The sequence below is a fragment of the Enhydra lutris genome, unplaced genomic scaffold (assembly GCF_002288905.1).
Source record: "Enhydra lutris kenyoni isolate GAN:26980312 unplaced genomic scaffold, ASM228890v2 scaffoldscaffold27, whole genome shotgun sequence".
NCBI lineage: Eukaryota > Metazoa > Chordata > Mammalia > Carnivora > Mustelidae > Enhydra > Enhydra lutris.
The window spans coordinates 13692527-13709704 of NW_019154111.1; the positions used below are offsets into that span (position 1 = coordinate 13692527).

At 47.6% G+C, this 17178-nt stretch overlaps 1 protein-coding gene across 1 annotated transcript; it reads right to left on the reverse strand.

Moving 5' to 3' along the window:
- Positions 1 to 2864: 2864 nt before the first annotated feature.
- Positions 2865 to 13197, reverse strand: LOC111151907 (family with sequence similarity 71 member F1). The gene is made up of 6 exons (XM_022510120.1): positions 12949 to 13197; positions 11161 to 11345; positions 9803 to 10059; positions 8218 to 8335; positions 5755 to 5792; positions 2865 to 3034 (listed from the first exon to the last, which is right to left on the reverse strand). Exons 1-6 carry the CDS (start codon positions 13195 to 13197, stop codon positions 2865 to 2867), a joined length of 1017 nt encoding a protein of 338 aa, XP_022365828.1.
- Positions 13198 to 17178: the final 3981 nt, after the last annotated feature.

A 17178-nucleotide genomic window follows, 5' to 3' on the forward strand; every position in this document is an offset into this window, starting at 1 on the left:
TGACTTTGAGGTAATACTGGTTAGTATATCACATGGTTTTCTCCAGCCAAGTTTAACGGCATGATGCAGGCATGGAGTTGGTGGAGAGTTGGGACTTGGCCAAGTAAATAGAGTCACGTGGAAGAGACACAAAGGTGTTGAGGGTGCATGGAAGGGAGTGGTGAGAATAATGACTGATCATGGAATCTAGGCTGAAGGGGAAGGAAATGAGGACGTGAGGAGTGTGAGGGATACTGAAAACCCAGGAGCAGCAATAGATTATGGGATTAGTGGGTGGAAGGATTACTGGACTCAGGGAAAGACAGGAGGTAGTGGAGCTGGAGAGGGGGATTCATGGAGTGGGGTGCAGTTATTAACGACAAACTCTAGGATAAAATCACAAGAGTCAGTGGCTGATGAGGGTAGTGGGCAGGATTACTGGGGTACAGCATGCTGCTCAAGGAACCTCGACCAGGCCATGGGAGGGTTCATCTAGGTGGATACTGAAATCACCAACAATTAGGACACAACCTGTCCCTGGAAAGAGTGATGGTGATCCAGGACCTTACCTTTTAGCCCTCCAACCCTTTTAATTACTCCAGTGTTGGAAAAGACCCTCATAGGCTATCTTAAATCAGAGCAAGACATCTGAAAAAGCTTTCTAATTGGAAAGTTGGTTGAAATACTCATAGTCTATTTTTTACTGAATGTGAAATATTGTGTATTTTATTTTTTAAATTAAATTTAATTTTTAAAAAGATTTTATTTATTTGACAGACAGAGATCAGAAGCAGGCAGAGAGAGAGAGGAGGAAGCAGGCTCCCCACCAAGCAGAGAGCCCTATGCAGGGCTCGATCCTAGGACCCTGGGACTGTGACCTGAGCTGAAGGCAGAGGCTTTAACCCACGGAGCCACCCAGGTACCCCTGAAATATTGTGTATTTTAAATAAAGTGGCCAGTTTGTGAGCCATGAGACAGACACTCCTTGGTGACTCCCTTGATCTGTAATTTGTGAACCTCTGATTTTACCTTTACTCTAAGCCTGGAGCCTCTGACTTACTTATGTTTTGAGGTAGGACCACCTCTCTGTGGAATCACTGGTTTCATAAGCACTAACAAGGTATGTCAACATTTAAAGGGGGTGTCAGATGCAAAAGAAATTGAGCTAGTGTCTATAGGACTGAGACCACAGCCATCTTAGAATGTTGGACTATGAAAGAGAAAGTCCCCCTACCTCACACACCTTATCTTAATACTGCCTCCTGAGGAACCTTTCTGCAGCCTCAAACCCAACCCTTCATTTGAAACACCAGAGCCAGACTAGCAAATCCAAGTTAGGGAATGTGCTTAGGAAGAAGATGCAAAGCTTGAATCAAAAGAGGGACTAACAACAAAAATAAAATAAAATAAAATAAAATAAAATAAAATAAAATAGGGAAAAAAGGAAACTTCAGGAGAGGCCCTTGGCTGGAATTGTTTTTAGTCCCTCATAGTTACCAGAATAATTGGCACAGAGAAGAAAACACATTTGTTTGGGTATATGGCCTTACTTTCAAGTTTTAAATTAGATAAATAGAAGCTTCGTGAGGCATCTCTCAGTGGTGTATTTCTTCTCTTTTCCTCTTCGGCTTCTCATTCAGGTCCCTTCTGTTTATTTCTGTTACCACCTTTTTGTGAGATCTCCCCTCTCCTCTGACATCCTCCCTCCACCTCCTCTTCACCGCCATTTTGTTCTCTTCCCCTCTCCGTCAGTCCTGCTTCCCTTTCCTTTCTTCTCTTCATCTCCATCACAGCTTCCTGTGCCCGCCCTGGTGGTGATAATGGAGGTGAGGTAGGATGGTGGTGGTGTGGACCAGAGTTGTGTAGAGGAATGATGCTGGAATGATGCCCTTACCCGGAGCCATGCTCCCAAATGGTTCTCCAAGGAAAGGCTATGCTGTCAATATGAGGAGACTCTTATTTTTCCTTAGTTGTAGCTTTCTCCTTCCCTACATCAGACAGAGTCCCTCGGAAAGCCGAATGTGAGTGGTGTTGGCGAGGGCCGCATAGATTCTCCCCGGTGCGCAGAAGGGGTTCAGATAGAATTTCCTGTTAGCGTAGGGGAGAAAAATGTCCAATGAGATACAGCTTGCCTAAAAAACTCGTCTGTGGACACAAAGATACTTAAGGTAGTTTTTTAATTGTCAACTCTTAATTACAGGCATCTCATAAGGGTTAGTGTTATATTGATATTATTTGGCTGGAGAAAACACAAGCCACTCCTCCCTTCTTTAGAGATCTCTCTCTGGTCAGACAGAGGCACATAGGAAGTACTTAATGAATATTGGCCAAACGAATATATGGATGGGGATGAACCTTTGGCACATGGAAAGATAAAGGCTGGGCTCCAGAGAAGTATCACCCCCTAGCCCACGCTTTCTGGCCTAGTTCCTTCTCGTTCATTCTGTGACAGAACGTTGGGGCTCCCCAAGAGCTCTGGAAAGGAAAAGGAAGAGCCAGCTTCTCACTCCCTCGAAGCCAGAGGGAGGGACTGTGCTGTGGAGGAGGACAGGAGGACGCAGCCCCTCCCACACAGCCGGGAGAAAGCAGGTCTAGCCACAACAGTGTTGTCCTGGTCTCTGTCCTTTCAGGGCCACTGGTAAGAACTCCCAGGGGCCTCTAGGGGGGCTCTGGAGCTGCCACATTTAGGATTTCACTCAACCCAGTTGGAGGTAGAGAAGAACCGGGAAGGAACAAACAGAATGGAGGTGGCTTTGGCTGGAACCCCCCACTCCCACCCACCACCTCCTGGAAGCACCCCCAGGCCCCTAGGACCTGAACCCAGGCCTAAAATGGGACTCCAGAGCTGTCCCATGAAGATGGTCAGATTATTTCCAACACAGTACCTATATGAGTGGGGCCAGCTGTAGCCCCGTGGAGGCTGCCAGGGTGCTGAGGAGCGAAAGAGGCTGCGGCCCAGAGGGGTTCTCTCTTTCCCACTCTCCATAAGTGAGCGAATTTCTCCAGCTGAGGTCGCGGATGCAAGGGATGCCATCCTCTCTGTGAGTCTCTCTCTCTAGGTCATAAAGGGAATGCATTTGTTTGTACCTTTAATTCACAGAGCAGTCTTGCAGTCATGGCCCAACACTGGTGGGGTGCTTCTTAGGAGCCAGGCATGGTCCCCAACCATCATGCGCCTTAAAGCTCTTTTAATTCTCACAAGGAGCTGGAGAGATCAGCGCTGCTCTGGTCCCCATCTTACTAGGACTCTGAGGCCCAGTGCGGTTAAGTCACTTACCCAGGGTCATATAATGAGGAGTCAGAGCCAGAATTCAAAGCCAGGCAGTTAGAGCCCATGTTTTAACTATTCTCTCATTTGAACCAGGCAGTGCCAGTAAAAGGAGGGAACCAATACGGCTTGGAGAGGATCACTGAGTGAATTTCCCGAGGAGATTCAGCTAGCTGAAATGGCAATGGCCTTGAACCCAGATGCCCTTCAGCCTGAGCCTGTTCTCAGTCCACTTGGCTTCAGCTACTGTAAAGGTGGCTTGCCGCCCAACAGCTTTGGCATAACCTGGAAGCGTGTTAGAAATGCACAATACTGACTTAAAATCTGCATTTTAACGAGATCTCCAGGGGGCTGCTTGCACAGTATAGTTTGGGAAGCACTGCAGTAGGGCCGCACTACCCACTGATGGGGGAGTTGAAAGGTTCAGCCACACAGGTAAGCCTTGGGACACTGGTTTTTCCAAAGGTAGCTCTATCTTTCTTTTCATCCAGAAGTTCCCAGAGGCTGGGGTATAATTGTCCTTCCAAACTCAAAGGGTATACTATCTGGACCAAAGAGTTGAAAAAGGGTTCCTTCAGTTCCAAGGAAAGTAAAGAGTCCTGGGGACATCCTAGGATGATTCATTGAAATCAGCCTTAGGACAGCATGGGCGTCGTAGTTCCCGTGACAACACATACCTCATGATTCTGAAATTCCAGCTGTTCTCTCGAGTCCTAGAAATAAGTGTGACTTATTCTGTCTTCTTCAACCATAATCTCATGGAGTATGTTTTGAGTGTGTGTGTGTGATGGAATGTTTGTGTGAAAACATTAATGCATCATGATTGTATCATCGCTCACATGACATGAGAATGCATTCTCAGGCTTGGGGGAATATGGACCAGTCAACTCTACCCACCATTTAGAGCAGGGACTGGATGACCTGGCAGCCTCCAGGTTGAATTCGCTCTCCAGATATGTTGTGTTTGCCCACTAAGTATCAGCCTGGACTGTGTTTTAGTTTTTATGGGGGAGGGGCTGTGTTACGTAAGAATCCAGATTTTTGGCTTTTGTTGAGAAATCAGAGTATCTGGCAATACCAGACTTGTGTTCCACCATGGTGAAAACTGAAGGCTTCATGGAAACCTTCACTTTCTTGATGCTACCCTCCCCATCACCTCCTACTCCCTCCTCAGTGCTGAAACCAAGGGTCAGTCCAGCTGGGGTGTAACTCACAATGGAGTGGAGAGAAAAGTCAGCCATTTCTTACAGGACACCTAGACTCCCTACCCATTCATAGCACCTGCAGACATTTGAGTTGCAATCCCTGGACTGGAAGAAAGTCGGCAGAGCTTCTCTGAGATCTACGCATTCCTCTAAATCCCTAAATATAACACGATATTCTGGCTACCTCCCGAACCAGTTTGTAGGAATAATTTATTAGTGGTGTGGTGCACGGATATTTCTCGAGCTCCCTTTGCTTTCCTAATCCTGGGCTTGCCACTGCAGATAACTCAGAGGCATGAGAAGAATGAATATTGGTTGAAGAAATGAGACTTAAGCCTATGAAACAAGTAGGGAATAATGTGAGAGAGGTTATGACCAAGGAAGGATTCATCTGGAAAGATAGGTAGGATTGTGGGTGGAGCATCAGGGGGAAGGGAGCAGACGGGATGAATAACACATGGGGAAGGATAGCTAAGGCTTACCTAGAGCAGATTTGGGCTGGAGAAAAAGATGGGGCACAGGGCTTCTATTTGAGGGGGAGAAAGGGATCGGGTGAGATGGGGAAGGGGGGAAGTTCGCACAGGGTCATGCATGCCAAAAGGAGTGGATTTGTTGGGGTAAACTAGAACCTGGCAATTTCTAGGGAACCGGCTGCTGTTTCCAGAATGTGTCATGCACTTTCACACAGACTCTGTCTCTCAGAAGGCTCTGCCTCCTCTTCTTCTGCCGGCCCTGCCTGTACCCCTCCTCTATGACTCAGCTCATAGGCCCTCCCCAACAGCCTCCTGGGGGGAGTGAGGGACCCCTGTCTTTGTGCTTCCGAGGTACCCCAGGCATGAGTTCTGAATGTTTCCTAGAAGGAGAGGTTTTGTGATTTCAGGATCTACCCATCTGACCACCAAATTATAAACCTTTTTGAGGGGATACTGTGTCCTCCTTCATTGGGACTTCACAGTGTTGGGCACTTACAAGGGCTCCCTGCATGTTTTGGAATGAGTAAATGAATGACTAAACTAGCAGATGATCACTGGACGGGCCAGGCATGTGGTGATAAGGCGGATTAGGGTAGAATCTGTGGGGGTAGAACTGAAGGAAAGCATATCAGAAACATTTCGAAGAGAGAAATCGCTAAGACTTGCTGCCAAATTGAGTGTGGCCAAAAGCCTAGAAGAAGTCAGACTCAGGTATGGAAGGACAACAGAGATCTGAGGAAGCTGGGATGGGGAGCTGGAGGGGACCTTCTTCCTACATCTGTGGGGCAGAAAGTTCTCCGAGACGTGGGTGCCCTGTTCCCTCCGTTACCTGAGCTGTCCCTTTTGGTCTGTGTCTTTTTGCTGCTCCTGGAACTCCAGCCATTTCAGGATCAAGGAAACGAAGGTCAAAAGGAAAAGAACAGAGCATGAAATTCTCATTTCAAATCTTGTTTCTAGTCATATTTTTCTTGATGCAAAAGCTTTAGAGGCAGATATAAATATGAAAAAGGCCAGCTGCGGCTACCCTGGTAACAAAGTACCAGAAGAAAAACTAGGGAAGGGGGAGGGGAGAGGAGGGTGAGGTGGGAGCAGAGCCCTTGCTGCTGCTTTTGCTGAGGAAGAGTGGGTGCGACTCCATTTGTTTGGTCCTTTGTCTCAGCCTTTCATTTTATTTGCTGTAAGTTGCTTGTTGTTGCCAATGTGCAAAAACTGATAGAATTGTGACCAGACTAGAACCTGCCTGGATGAGGAGAGAGAAACCATCACTGGAGGCTTCGTTCTGGGAAATTAAAGAGAAGAGACCAAATGTCCGTCCAAAGCAATTCCTGAGAGAACAGTGAAGCAAAAATTCATTTCTCCCTGTTTCTCACAGCCCTCTGATCCATTCGGGACATGACAGCCCAGATGAGGTTGCCTCAGTTTACCGGCCGGCCTCTTCACACCTAGGCTCCCTCCCTTCAAATCAACTGTCACCTGGACAGCCAGCGTCACCTTGGATCACGTCACTTCCCAGTTTAAAATGAGGCTGAGGCTCCCACTCCACTAAAGCCTTAATTCATTCACAGGGCTTCCCAGGCCCTGGCTCGGCCCTGCCCACTTCTCCTTCCGTCCTCCCATCACTGCCATTTCTGCACTGGCCCACCCTCCCTTTTTCTAAACTCACCAATCTCTTCCTCAGGATGAAGCCTCATTTGTTCCCTCAACCTCTGCAGCATTCTCCACCCTTCCTCTGGGTAGAGCCTATTTCTCCTTCTGGCCTTAAGTCCCCTCTGACCTTCCAGAAATATTAAAAGTTGCCTGTGCCAGAGATTGACAACGGGCCCATAGACCCCCTTCTTCCTTCCTTCTGTGGGCGGCAGAGCCTCTGACTTTGTATTGGGCACGTGGCTACACACGCTGGTGAGTGCATTTCCCAGCTCCCTTGTAGCTGGGTGTGGCCAGGTGACTGAATGGTGGCCAGGAGTATAAATAGAAGCAAAGGGTAATGACAAAAGAAAAACCCATGATTTCAGATTTTGAGAGGGTCAGTAAGTTACTTCAATATATCTTGCTCTACTAGAGTCCAGGGGTCTCCAGCTCAGCAATGTGACATCTCACCCAGAAATTTCTTAACTACCGATCTCTGTAGTTAAGCCTCTGATACATACATAGAGTGACAACTTCCGGTATAAATTCTTAGGCAGTGGGCAACTGACACATCTTTCTCTTGCATGAATACTTTTCTACTTCCAGCCCACGTTTGAGTTAATAATATAAGTTAATATTTATTGAGGATTTCCTCCGTCCACCTCTGAATCTGCTGAGGAGCATGCCAAGGACTGATGTGTATGAGCTCATGTCACCTTATGCTCTCTGGGTGAGGTTGGCACTACCATCATTTATTTCCATTCTGCAGATCTGAACCCTTGGGGCCAGAAAAGTGAAACAATGGGCCCAAGGGCTCACAGTCAGAGCAGTGCCTCGGGCCCAGGGCTGGGTGAGCTCTGAACCGCTATAAGAGATTGTCCCCTCCAACTCTGCTGGTTCACTCCTGAAACTGAGAAAAAAGCCTTTCTTTCCTTTTCTTTTCTTTCCTCTCCTCTCCTCTCCCCTTCCTCCCTCCCTCTCTTTCTTTCTTTCTTTTCTCTCTCTCTCCTTCCTTCCTGGTTTTTCTCTTCTGGTGACATTTCCTAACTTATTTCTGTCCACCCTTTTCTTTTAAACCACAAATCAAGATTGCCAGGACCCCGATTTCCCACATCATCTTTGCCCTCTGGTCGCAGTGCCCTATGGTCCAAGTGCTCTCAGTGCCTGTCAGCCCTAAGGCACCTGCACATACAGGGACATTTCCGCAGGCACAGAGGACATGGGCCGGTACAATGGAGCTTTCCAGAACAGATTATCCATTTAGAAAGCAACCATAGAAGCTTCATGAAGGCTAGGCAGAGGCCAGGGGAAGAGGTAAAGGCACTCAATGAGTAGACAATGTTTTTACTTTTTCTCCCTAAGGACTAGGAACTGGGTTAGAAATTAGGTTTTCCTTTCCCACCTATGCTACTAACTTACTCTTCTTGTCGAAGAGTTACTTTTTATTTTGTACGACATTCCTCTGGAGTCAGGCCCACCACTCTGGCTGTGTGGAGGAGACTAAGGCAAAGAGAACGGGGTAAAGGTTATTCTGAGTCAAGGATAAAACCTGGATCCTGAGTGGCAGCATTTCACGCTCCTCCCTTTGCTTGGTTTCTGGATCTTAGGGCCCAGGCCATCTGGGCTGTGGCAGGGACAGGAGGCTGGCCTGATTTAAGGCACATACCTGAACTCATTGTGCTGGTGCAAGTCAGCAAAAATCTGAGAGAGCGCCTCACTCTCCCCCTTGGCCATCAGCTGCATGAGGCTCTCGCTGGGCTGAGAGACTTGGGGTTTCTTCTGTACTGACTAGGTGGAGGAAAAAAACAAAGCCAGATGGTTAAGGCCTTGGGGTCTCTGCATCTTCCTAATCACAGTCCAGACATGAAGGTGCTGGAACTGGGGCTCTTCCTCTGGGCTGCTGGGTCAGCTGCTCAGAGGGGCCATTCTGAGGCCATCTCTGTTTGTTTCTGTCCCCTGAATTGTTATAAATAGCCTTTGGTGCCTTAAGGATAATACTGTCATTGAAAACTTTAGACGTAATTTAGTAGATCATCTATTCTTCTTCTTTTTTTTTTTAATTTTATTTATTTATTTGACAGACAGAAGTCACAAGTAGGCAGAGAGGCAGGCAGAGAGAGAGGGGGAGGCAGGCTCCCTGTTGAGCAGAGAGCCCGATGTGGGGCTTAATCCCAGGACCCTGAGATCATGACCTGAGCTGAAGGCAGAGGCTTTAACCCACTGAGCCACCCAGGTGCCCCTAGATCATCTATTCTTATGAACATACCTTCATACGTTCCTGAACAGCCTATTCTTATAAATTTTAGTAAAGCTTCTGCTACTTAGTTTTGTATTTAAATGTAGGGAGATCAAATATCCGTTGTAGGAATTTAATAGATGTTTTAAAAATTAATTTCTCGGGGCACCTGGGTGGCTCAGTTGCTAAGCAACTGCCTTTGGCTCAGGTCGTGATCTCGGGGTCCTGGGATGGAGCCCTGCATCGGGTCCCCTGCTCAGTGGGGAGCCTGCTTCTTCCTGTCCCTCTGCTGCTCCCCCCGCTTGTGCTGGCTCTCTCTGTGTCCAATAAATAAATAAAACCTTTAAAAAATTTTTAAAAATGACCCAGCCATTACATTCCTTAGAATCTACCCAAGACAAATGAAACATACATCTATGCAAAAACTTGTACACAAATGTTCCCATCAGCATTATTCATAATAGTCAAAAACTGGAAACAATCCAAATGGCCAACTGGTGAATGGATAAAGAACACGTGATATATCCATACACCGGAATGCTAATCTGCAATGAAGAGGAAAACAGATAGTCTGTGATTGTGCAGAAGTGGCCTCATGCTACAATCTAGATGAGTCTGAAAAACACCATGCTAAGGGAAGGAAACCAGGCACAAAAGACTAGTATCGTAGGATTTCATTTATACGAGATTTCTAAGAAATAAGAAATTATAGAGACTGCCTTGGGCAGTGGCTGCGTAGGGCAGGAAAATAGGGATATTTGAAGGACTGTGCACGGGCACAAGGGAATTTGTAGGGTGATGGTTGCCCAACTCTGTACTGTTACTGAGAACGCTGTGCGGTGCACTTGAAAAGGTTGGGTTTTATGGCCGTAAATTGTGCCCCCAATAAAGCTGATTAGCAAAGGTCTAAAGCAGGGATTGCCTTCACGGGGTGCTCACCTACGAGCTCACCTACCAGCTCACCTAACTCCACAGTTCGACTCTGGCCTTTGCTGGAGGGGGCAATGGTGCCCACTTACGTGAGTGTCTCCCGAGGGGCTGCAGCTGATCCTGGGTACCAGACAGTGAGTGAAAAGGATCCTTGGGTCCTTGGTGGTGATGGACAGCCCTGTATGCAGAATTTGCACCAGCCGGATCCAGAAGTGGAAGACAGTCTCAGGATGGTCCTGGTGGAGCCTCAGGTAGTAGATCTTCTCGGCGACTGTCCTCAATCGCAAGATGCGTTGAAGCCGGTCACAGACCTGGAACTCCACGAACTTCAGTGGGAGGATCCTGAAGCCACAAGAGAAGACACACCGTGGCAGCCCTGTGGCTTCTGATCCAACCCCGTCTTCGTTAATATGAGGAGTGTCTCCTACAGGACTGAGGCTTTCGGGGGTAGGAGAGAGAATGCTCAGCACCGTGGTGCTCAAATTTGCAGAGACCAGATTCACCTGGGGAGCTTGTTTAAAACGCAGACACCTGAAGAAATCCCCTGCAACTCAGATTCGGTGGGTCTGGGGTGTCGCCCTGAAATCTGCCATGATTCTCAGGCTGGTGTTCCCTGGGATCCTGCTTGAGAGAGATAGCCCTGGGGTAAGGTGGCGGGTAGCAGGAGTTTCCGGTTTCTTTCTTGATAGCATAAAGGAACTGCCCTTCTCTGCCACAGAGTGGCGCTGTCTAGCCTGTCCGTTCATTGACCCCAGTGCTTTCACTACTCTTCCCAAAGGGGCTAAAGTTCAAGGAACTGGGCTGGGCTTTCTATAGGTATGCCCAGAACATAGAGGCGAGGTTTATCACGGAGCCGACATGGAGGAATGAAGGGTTTGTCTGGATTTCTGGGAATCTCTAGAGATTCTTGAGATATCCTACAGATTACTTATATCAAAAAGGACTGTTTCTTCCCAGAGGAGTCTGAGGTCACTGTATGTTACAGTTTTAAGGGAGACTTAGTTCCACTCGTTTTACCAGTAGGAAAACTGGGATGAGGCAGATAGCCTTGAGACTCAAAAATGATTCGAGTCGTTGGCTACCGAAGGCTGGAACCCGTGTCTCATAACTAGTGCTCTATCTGCCGGACCTCACTGCTTCCTTGCCCCTTGGCCCACGGCAGGGAGACTTCCTATGGATTCAGTGGGTGAGAGCAGCAAGAAGGAAAGCGGGTGTGCTGACTGGCTTCTCATTGCTGACCACATAACACTTCTCTTTTCCCCACAACCTTGGCCTTAATGCTTCCAGTGCACGCTCTCTCTTGGGCTACTGTTGTCTAAAAAAGGAATGTCACTGCCAGTGACTTCTCTGTTTCTCCCTACTTTGAGTTGAGTCACAAAGCAGCCTCCGCTTTGGGTCCACCCCTCACCCCATTCATCCTCTGTTTGCATCTCTATTGCTTACCTCTTCAGCTTGATGTTTGGGGCCGTAGATGGTCTGTTCCATGTCTGGCTCTGTCCCTGGTGCCATTTGACACTAGCCATGAGGAGGATATTGGGAAGGGGCAGGCAGGGCACGGAGGAGGTTACCCCAAGGGCCATGGTGTTGGAGGGTTTGTAGATGTCTATCCATTTCCTGCCCTTTCTGACCTGCAAAGCAGCCCGAGGGGCACAGCCTGAGCATTGGGCAGAAGCAGCAGCGTACTCTAGCAGAGGTGGTCTCTCAACCTCAGTCCTATCCACATTTGGAACTGGCTAATTCTTTGTTTGGGGGAGGGGGCTTTCCCCACTAAGGCACCATGGTTACTCAGTCTCCGTCTCTATGCACTAAAGGCTAGTAGCAACCCTTCCCCACGCCCTGCCTCCCAAGTTGGGACCATCAATAATATCTCCAGAGGTTGCCAAATGCCCCCTGGTGGTGACCAGCGAAATCAACACCTGTTGAGAACCACTGTTTAAACCTATATGGCTTCAACAACTGGAGGAGTATTTACCCCACCACCTACTAACAATTGCCCACAAGAACTATAACCCAAGAGTTCCCGGTCCTGTGTCACATTTCTGTGACTCCTTCCCACACTGTTTCCTGGATTTTCTTTGAAAAATGTGTCCTTACTCCATTCTTTGAGGGGCCCTATTACCTCCTGCACTTTCCCTTGCAGCTCCCAAGGTCTGTTTATTCTGGGTTCCACTCGGCCAGAGGAAAGGAAGAACAGGCAAGGAAATAAAAATGCACAGAGAGACCCCGGGGTGGCGCGGTTGGTTAAGAGGCTGACTCTTCATTTTGGCTGAGGTCACTATCTTGGGGTCCTGGGATAAAGCCCATCCCACACCCAGTTGTGGACTCTGTGCTCAGTGAGGAGTCTGCTTGAGTTTCTCTCCCCCTCCCGCCCCTCCCTCTGTGCAGTGCACTCACACATGCTCTCTTTCTGTCTCAAATAAATAAATAAATCTTTATTCTTTTTTTTCCTCTCTCTCTCTCATTTTCTTTCTTTTTAAAATATTGTATTTATTTGACAGAAAGAGACAGCAAGAGAGGGAACACAAGCAGGGGGAGTGGGAGAGGGAGAAGCAGGCTTCCTGCTGAGAAGGGTGCCTGATGAGGGGCTCGATGCCAGGACCCTGGGATCATGACCTGAGCCGAAGGCAGATGCTTAACAACTGAGCCACCCAGGTGCCCCAATAAATGAATCTTTAAAAAAAATGCCCCAAGTGCCCTTTGTACTTGCACCTTTGCTTCCTGGGTTCACATGCAACAACCAGCTTGGGCCAATCCCTTTTATAAATAGAGGAAACTAGGATTCAGGGCATGCAGATCACTTGCACAATGACACCCCCTGACAAGAAGGCAGAGACCCTGAGCCCTGGTCCCTCTCGAGGCCCTGCTCCTGCTCTTTCACCAACCAGCATTTCTGCTACGAAGCCTCCCAGGGCAGCCCCCTTCACTGCCTCCTCTTTGTTCACCTCTTGGGGCTGACAGCCTGGAGAAGGAAGCACATTGAGGGGTTCGGATACCAAGTCCTCTACTCAGAGCAGAGAACACCTGACCTCTGTCCCCACGATGACAAGTGTCTGCAGAAAAAGCTCTGTGTGGGGCTCAGCAAAGTCAGGGTCATCTGCATTCCAGGCCCACTGACTTCTCCTTGCCTCAGTGCTCACTCTACTCCAGGCCCCAGGACAGACTCTCCCAGCCACATCTTGGGAACAAGTTGAGAAGAATCAAGGAGTGCCATTGTGAGCGACCCAAGGGTACCTGGACAAAGTTGCTTTCAAACACCACTGAGTCAGGAAACAGGTTGAATTCTGGAGAACGAAGCATCTGGCAGAGAAGTCCCTCCTCTACACCCAAGCCCACTCCAGGGTTCGGCTCCCCATCCACAGACAAGAGGCCCCTGACTTCTTCCCAGGCATTCAGGGAAGGGAATGTTGGAAAAGATCTTGTGACTTTTACTGTCTTCTTTGATTTCCACCGAGTCTTTCTCTGTGGAACTGATGACAACATTTCCGCACATGCTCAGGGGCCTGCTGCAAGTTTGGCCTGGTATCTCTCTCTTCCCTCCTGGCCCTGGGCGGCTGGCCAAGGCCTGGGACCGCCAATCAGCTCACAATGATGAATGGATGACATCATGAAAAAACCAGGGCAGGCCTGTGGGAAAGGAAAATGCAGAGGGGCCTCTCTTTTCATGCAGAGGGCTTGTTTCTGCCCTAATAGTCCCCAGCCCCTGTCCGGAACCCGGGGACATAGTGCCCCCAGAGGTTGCTGGGAAAGGGGTGAGCCAGGCAGGAAGCAAGGAAGGAAAGCTGCTGGGAGGGTATTTTCTTCCCTGCCTTTCAACCCTCCCTTAATCTTTTTTTTTTTTTTTAAGATTTTATTTATTTGACAGAGAGAGAGAGACAGTGAGAGAGGGAACACAAGCAGGGGCAGGGGGAGAGGGAGAAGCAGGCTTCCTGCCGAGCAGGGAAGCCGATAAGAGACTTGATCCCAGAACTCTGGGATCATGACCTGAACGGAAGGCAGCTGCTTAACTGACTGAGCCGCAGGGAATCCTTAACTCTCCCTTACTCTTAATGCAACCTACCCCAAGCAGTTTCAAGGGCTGTTGTCCTTTTCAAACCCCACCTTTCCCAGCTGTGATGAGGCTGTGTTTATCCGGAGGACACTTACCCGTCTTGGAAGGAATCGCAGGGCTCTGCTCCGCGCTCTGCTCTGCCTGCGTAGTTACTTCTGCAGGTCTGTTTCCCTCAGGAGGTCACACTGAAGGAGGAGTCCACGCAATTAGTTTCTTCCCCAGAGGCTGGCTCTGTGAGGGTGCCCAGCGGAGAAGGGGGGACCGCCTTGGGCCAGTTCCGCTAGATCAACGAGACATTCCCCCTCTCAGAGAGTGACAGCATTCCTCAGCCTGGAGTCGGAGAAAGCAAGAGCCCCAAACCCTGCAGTGGCTAGGTCAAGGGCAAAGAAGGAAGCAGGCTGACCGCTATTCAAGTCCGCTTCGGGGAGGAATCATATTCTAATTTGGACGAAATTCCGGAATTTACTAAGCTATGTATTATCAAATCAAAATCAAATATGATCAACTCAGAACAGTAATCGGACAACCAGTGCATGTGATGTACAAGTGTGAAGAATTACTTTTGCATTTCGTTATCAAGTCAGAGCGGCGGCTGAAAGGTCTAGAGGCTCTGCTGACCTGGTTCCATCTGCCCCTCGTCTAGTGGCTTCTAGTTTGCCCGTTCCAGCACCTGAAACCACTCCCTGGTTGGTAAAGCAACTGCCGCATTCATGTTCCTTGTTTTCTTCTGTTTATCACGTGGGACAAATGTCCTCCATGGAATAGTCTCTAGGGATGGGATCAAGAGACCCCGTTCTGAGGTTGACATTTCTCTGCAAGCAAAACACAGTCCAAAAGTGATGGCAGTTAACACGCTGAGATGAGTTGAACTTGCCTGCCACAGTCTAGCTGATTGGTCTAAATACGTAGTTTGTATGTATTTGGCCATTGAGACAGCCAAAAGTCCCCTTCAGTGGGGAAGATGGCTTTTTCTGTTTTCTCTGCAAGTCTGTTTAGCCCATTTCTGTGGTATGTGGAAGAGGGTTTAGCGCCCAGTCTAGAAAGCTAATTATGAGGGAAGTGAGCTTTCGGCTCTAAACAGAATCTAAAGCAATACTCAAATGTCTTTAAGATGTCTACCCTTCCTACTTGCCCCCATCAAGCCTCAAAAGCTAGCACAAAAACCATCTGATAGATGCTTAGTTGCCTTTCTCAATATCCATTCTCTCCATTTCCTTATTAATGGTGGAATGGCTGATCTTTAGTCGCGCACAGTTTTCTGGAATAAAGATTACATTTCCTGCCTCCCTTACAGCTAGGGGTAAGGCCATGTGACTATGTTGTGGCAACAGAGATGTAAGCGCAAACTGCATCTGTGGTGAAGAGACATAGGAGGAAGGGGCATACTTTCTCAGTCCTTATAATTTTTTTCCTTCTGGCTAGAATAGAGATTTGACAGCTGGAGCTTGAGCAGCCCCACTGGGCCATGATGTGGCATTCTGCTGATGGTAGGATAGGAAGATAAAAGGGCTCCAGTTCCTTGATGATCATAAAATGGCCATACTAGTCCTTCCTGGACTGCGTGCCTCCAGACTTCCTTTATATATGAGAGAAATAAATTTGGGTTTTCTGTTATACCAAGTCAGGCTTAAAAATTGCTGATACAGGGCACCTGGGTGGCTCAATCGGTTAAGCATCTGCCTTCGGCTCAGGTCACGAACCTGGGGTCCTGGGATCGAGTCCCACATCAGTCTCCTTGGTCAGTGGGGAGTCTGCTTCTCTTGCCCCTGTGCCCCCCCTCTCTCACCACCACAGTGGTCTTGTCTCCTTGACAATATTGATAGTACTTTGGTTTGAGGCTAAAATCACTTAGTAGTGTTGAGTATCACTTCAAACTTGCTCAGGAGTGACCAGGATACCTGATTGCATATTCAGTTGGGGCTAGACCAGGGTGCTGTGGAGCTTAGAGCTTATACGGTTTTGGAGACACCTAAAAATAAAAATACCGGGGGTGCCTGGGTGACTCAGTGGGTTAAAGCCTCTGCCTTGGATCTGGTCATGATCTTGGGGTCCTGGGATTGAGCCCCACATTGGGTTCTCTACTCAGTGGGGAGCCTGCTTCCTCCTCTCTCTCTGCCTGCCTCTCTGCCTAATTGTGATCTCTGTCTGTCAAATAAATAATAAAATCTTAAAAAAATAAAAATATTGGATGGTTGGGGCAGTAAGGAGTTATTGTTTAATGGGTACAGAGTTTTAGTTCAGGAAGATGACAAAGTTCCAGAGATGCGGGCGGTAATGGGCCCCCAACAGTGTGAATGGACGTCATGCCACTGAACTGGATGCTTGAAATGGTACATTTTGTGTCTATTTTACTACAGTAAAACATTTCTAAAACATAAAAAGGAAAATAAATATGGTATTACCACAAAAATATGATAAAACATTGCCAGAAGCCCTCTTAGGGGCCTGGGAAGTTTCCGTGTGAACAAAGGGCCCTGAAGTATAAGCTTTATTATCTTCATGGCAAATCTGTCCCATTTAAATCTGTGTCACTATTTTAAAAAAAAACTATTACATAAGCAGTACATGTGCTTGTAGAACATCAGAAAATAGAGACAAGTTTAAAAAACAAACAGCATATTCTTACCTCCCAGAGAACATCACTGCGACAACCATTGATGTGTGTGTGTGTGTGTGTGTGTGTGTGAGACAGAGAGAGAGATGTTATGCTCTAAAAATTGTTTTTAATTTTTTTAGAATCTGTATTATTTAGCCAACACTTTTTACCTTTGTATTTTGGTATATTTTTATCTCCTCTCATCTAATTTCTAGGCCATATTGAAATTTCTCCAATTAACTCCAGTTATTCTTACAACTGATTTATCCAAATCAGTATTCAATCCAGGAGCACACATCCCCCTTAACTTTATTTCAATCTAGTACAGTCCCTTTTTTAGGACACTTACTAGTGGAAGCAATTGAGATCGTGGTCCTACAGAATCTCTCACCTTCTGGATCTGTCTGGTTACTTCCTTGTGGTGTCTAGTTTGCTTGTCTAGCTACTATTTTTCCTGTGAAATAGAATTTGTATCTAAAGGGTTGATGGAGGGACACCTGGGTGGCTCAGTCGTTAAGTGTCTGCCTTCAGCTTAGGTCATGATCCTGGGGTCCTAGGATCAAGTCTCACAACAGGCTCCTTGCTTGGTGAGGAGCCTGCTTCTCCCTCTGCTTGCTGCTCCCCCTGCTTGTGCCCTCTCTCTCTCTAACAAATAAAATAAATAAATAAATATACCATAGGATCTATGTAAGATATTACCCTTTTCTCCCAAAGAATGTCCATAGGAAAATACATTAAAAGAATATATCTCAGAAGAAAAATGATACCAGGAAATAGAATAAAGTCCTTGACAAGAATCCTCTCTGTACCATCAAAG

Coding starts and splice junctions, on each gene's coding strand:
- LOC111151907 (XM_022510120.1), bottom strand. CDS start 13,197: ATGTTGTCATCAGTTCCACAGAGAAAGACTCGGTGGAAATCAAAGAAG. Junction 10,060..11,160: donor CCAAACATCAAGCTGAAGAG/GTAAGCAATAGA, acceptor TTGTGGCTTCAG/GATCCTCCCACTGAAGTTCG. Junction 8,336..9,802: donor CTCGGGAGACACTCACGTAA/GTGGGCACCATT, acceptor CCACCTAGTCAG/TACAGAAGAAACCCCAAGTC.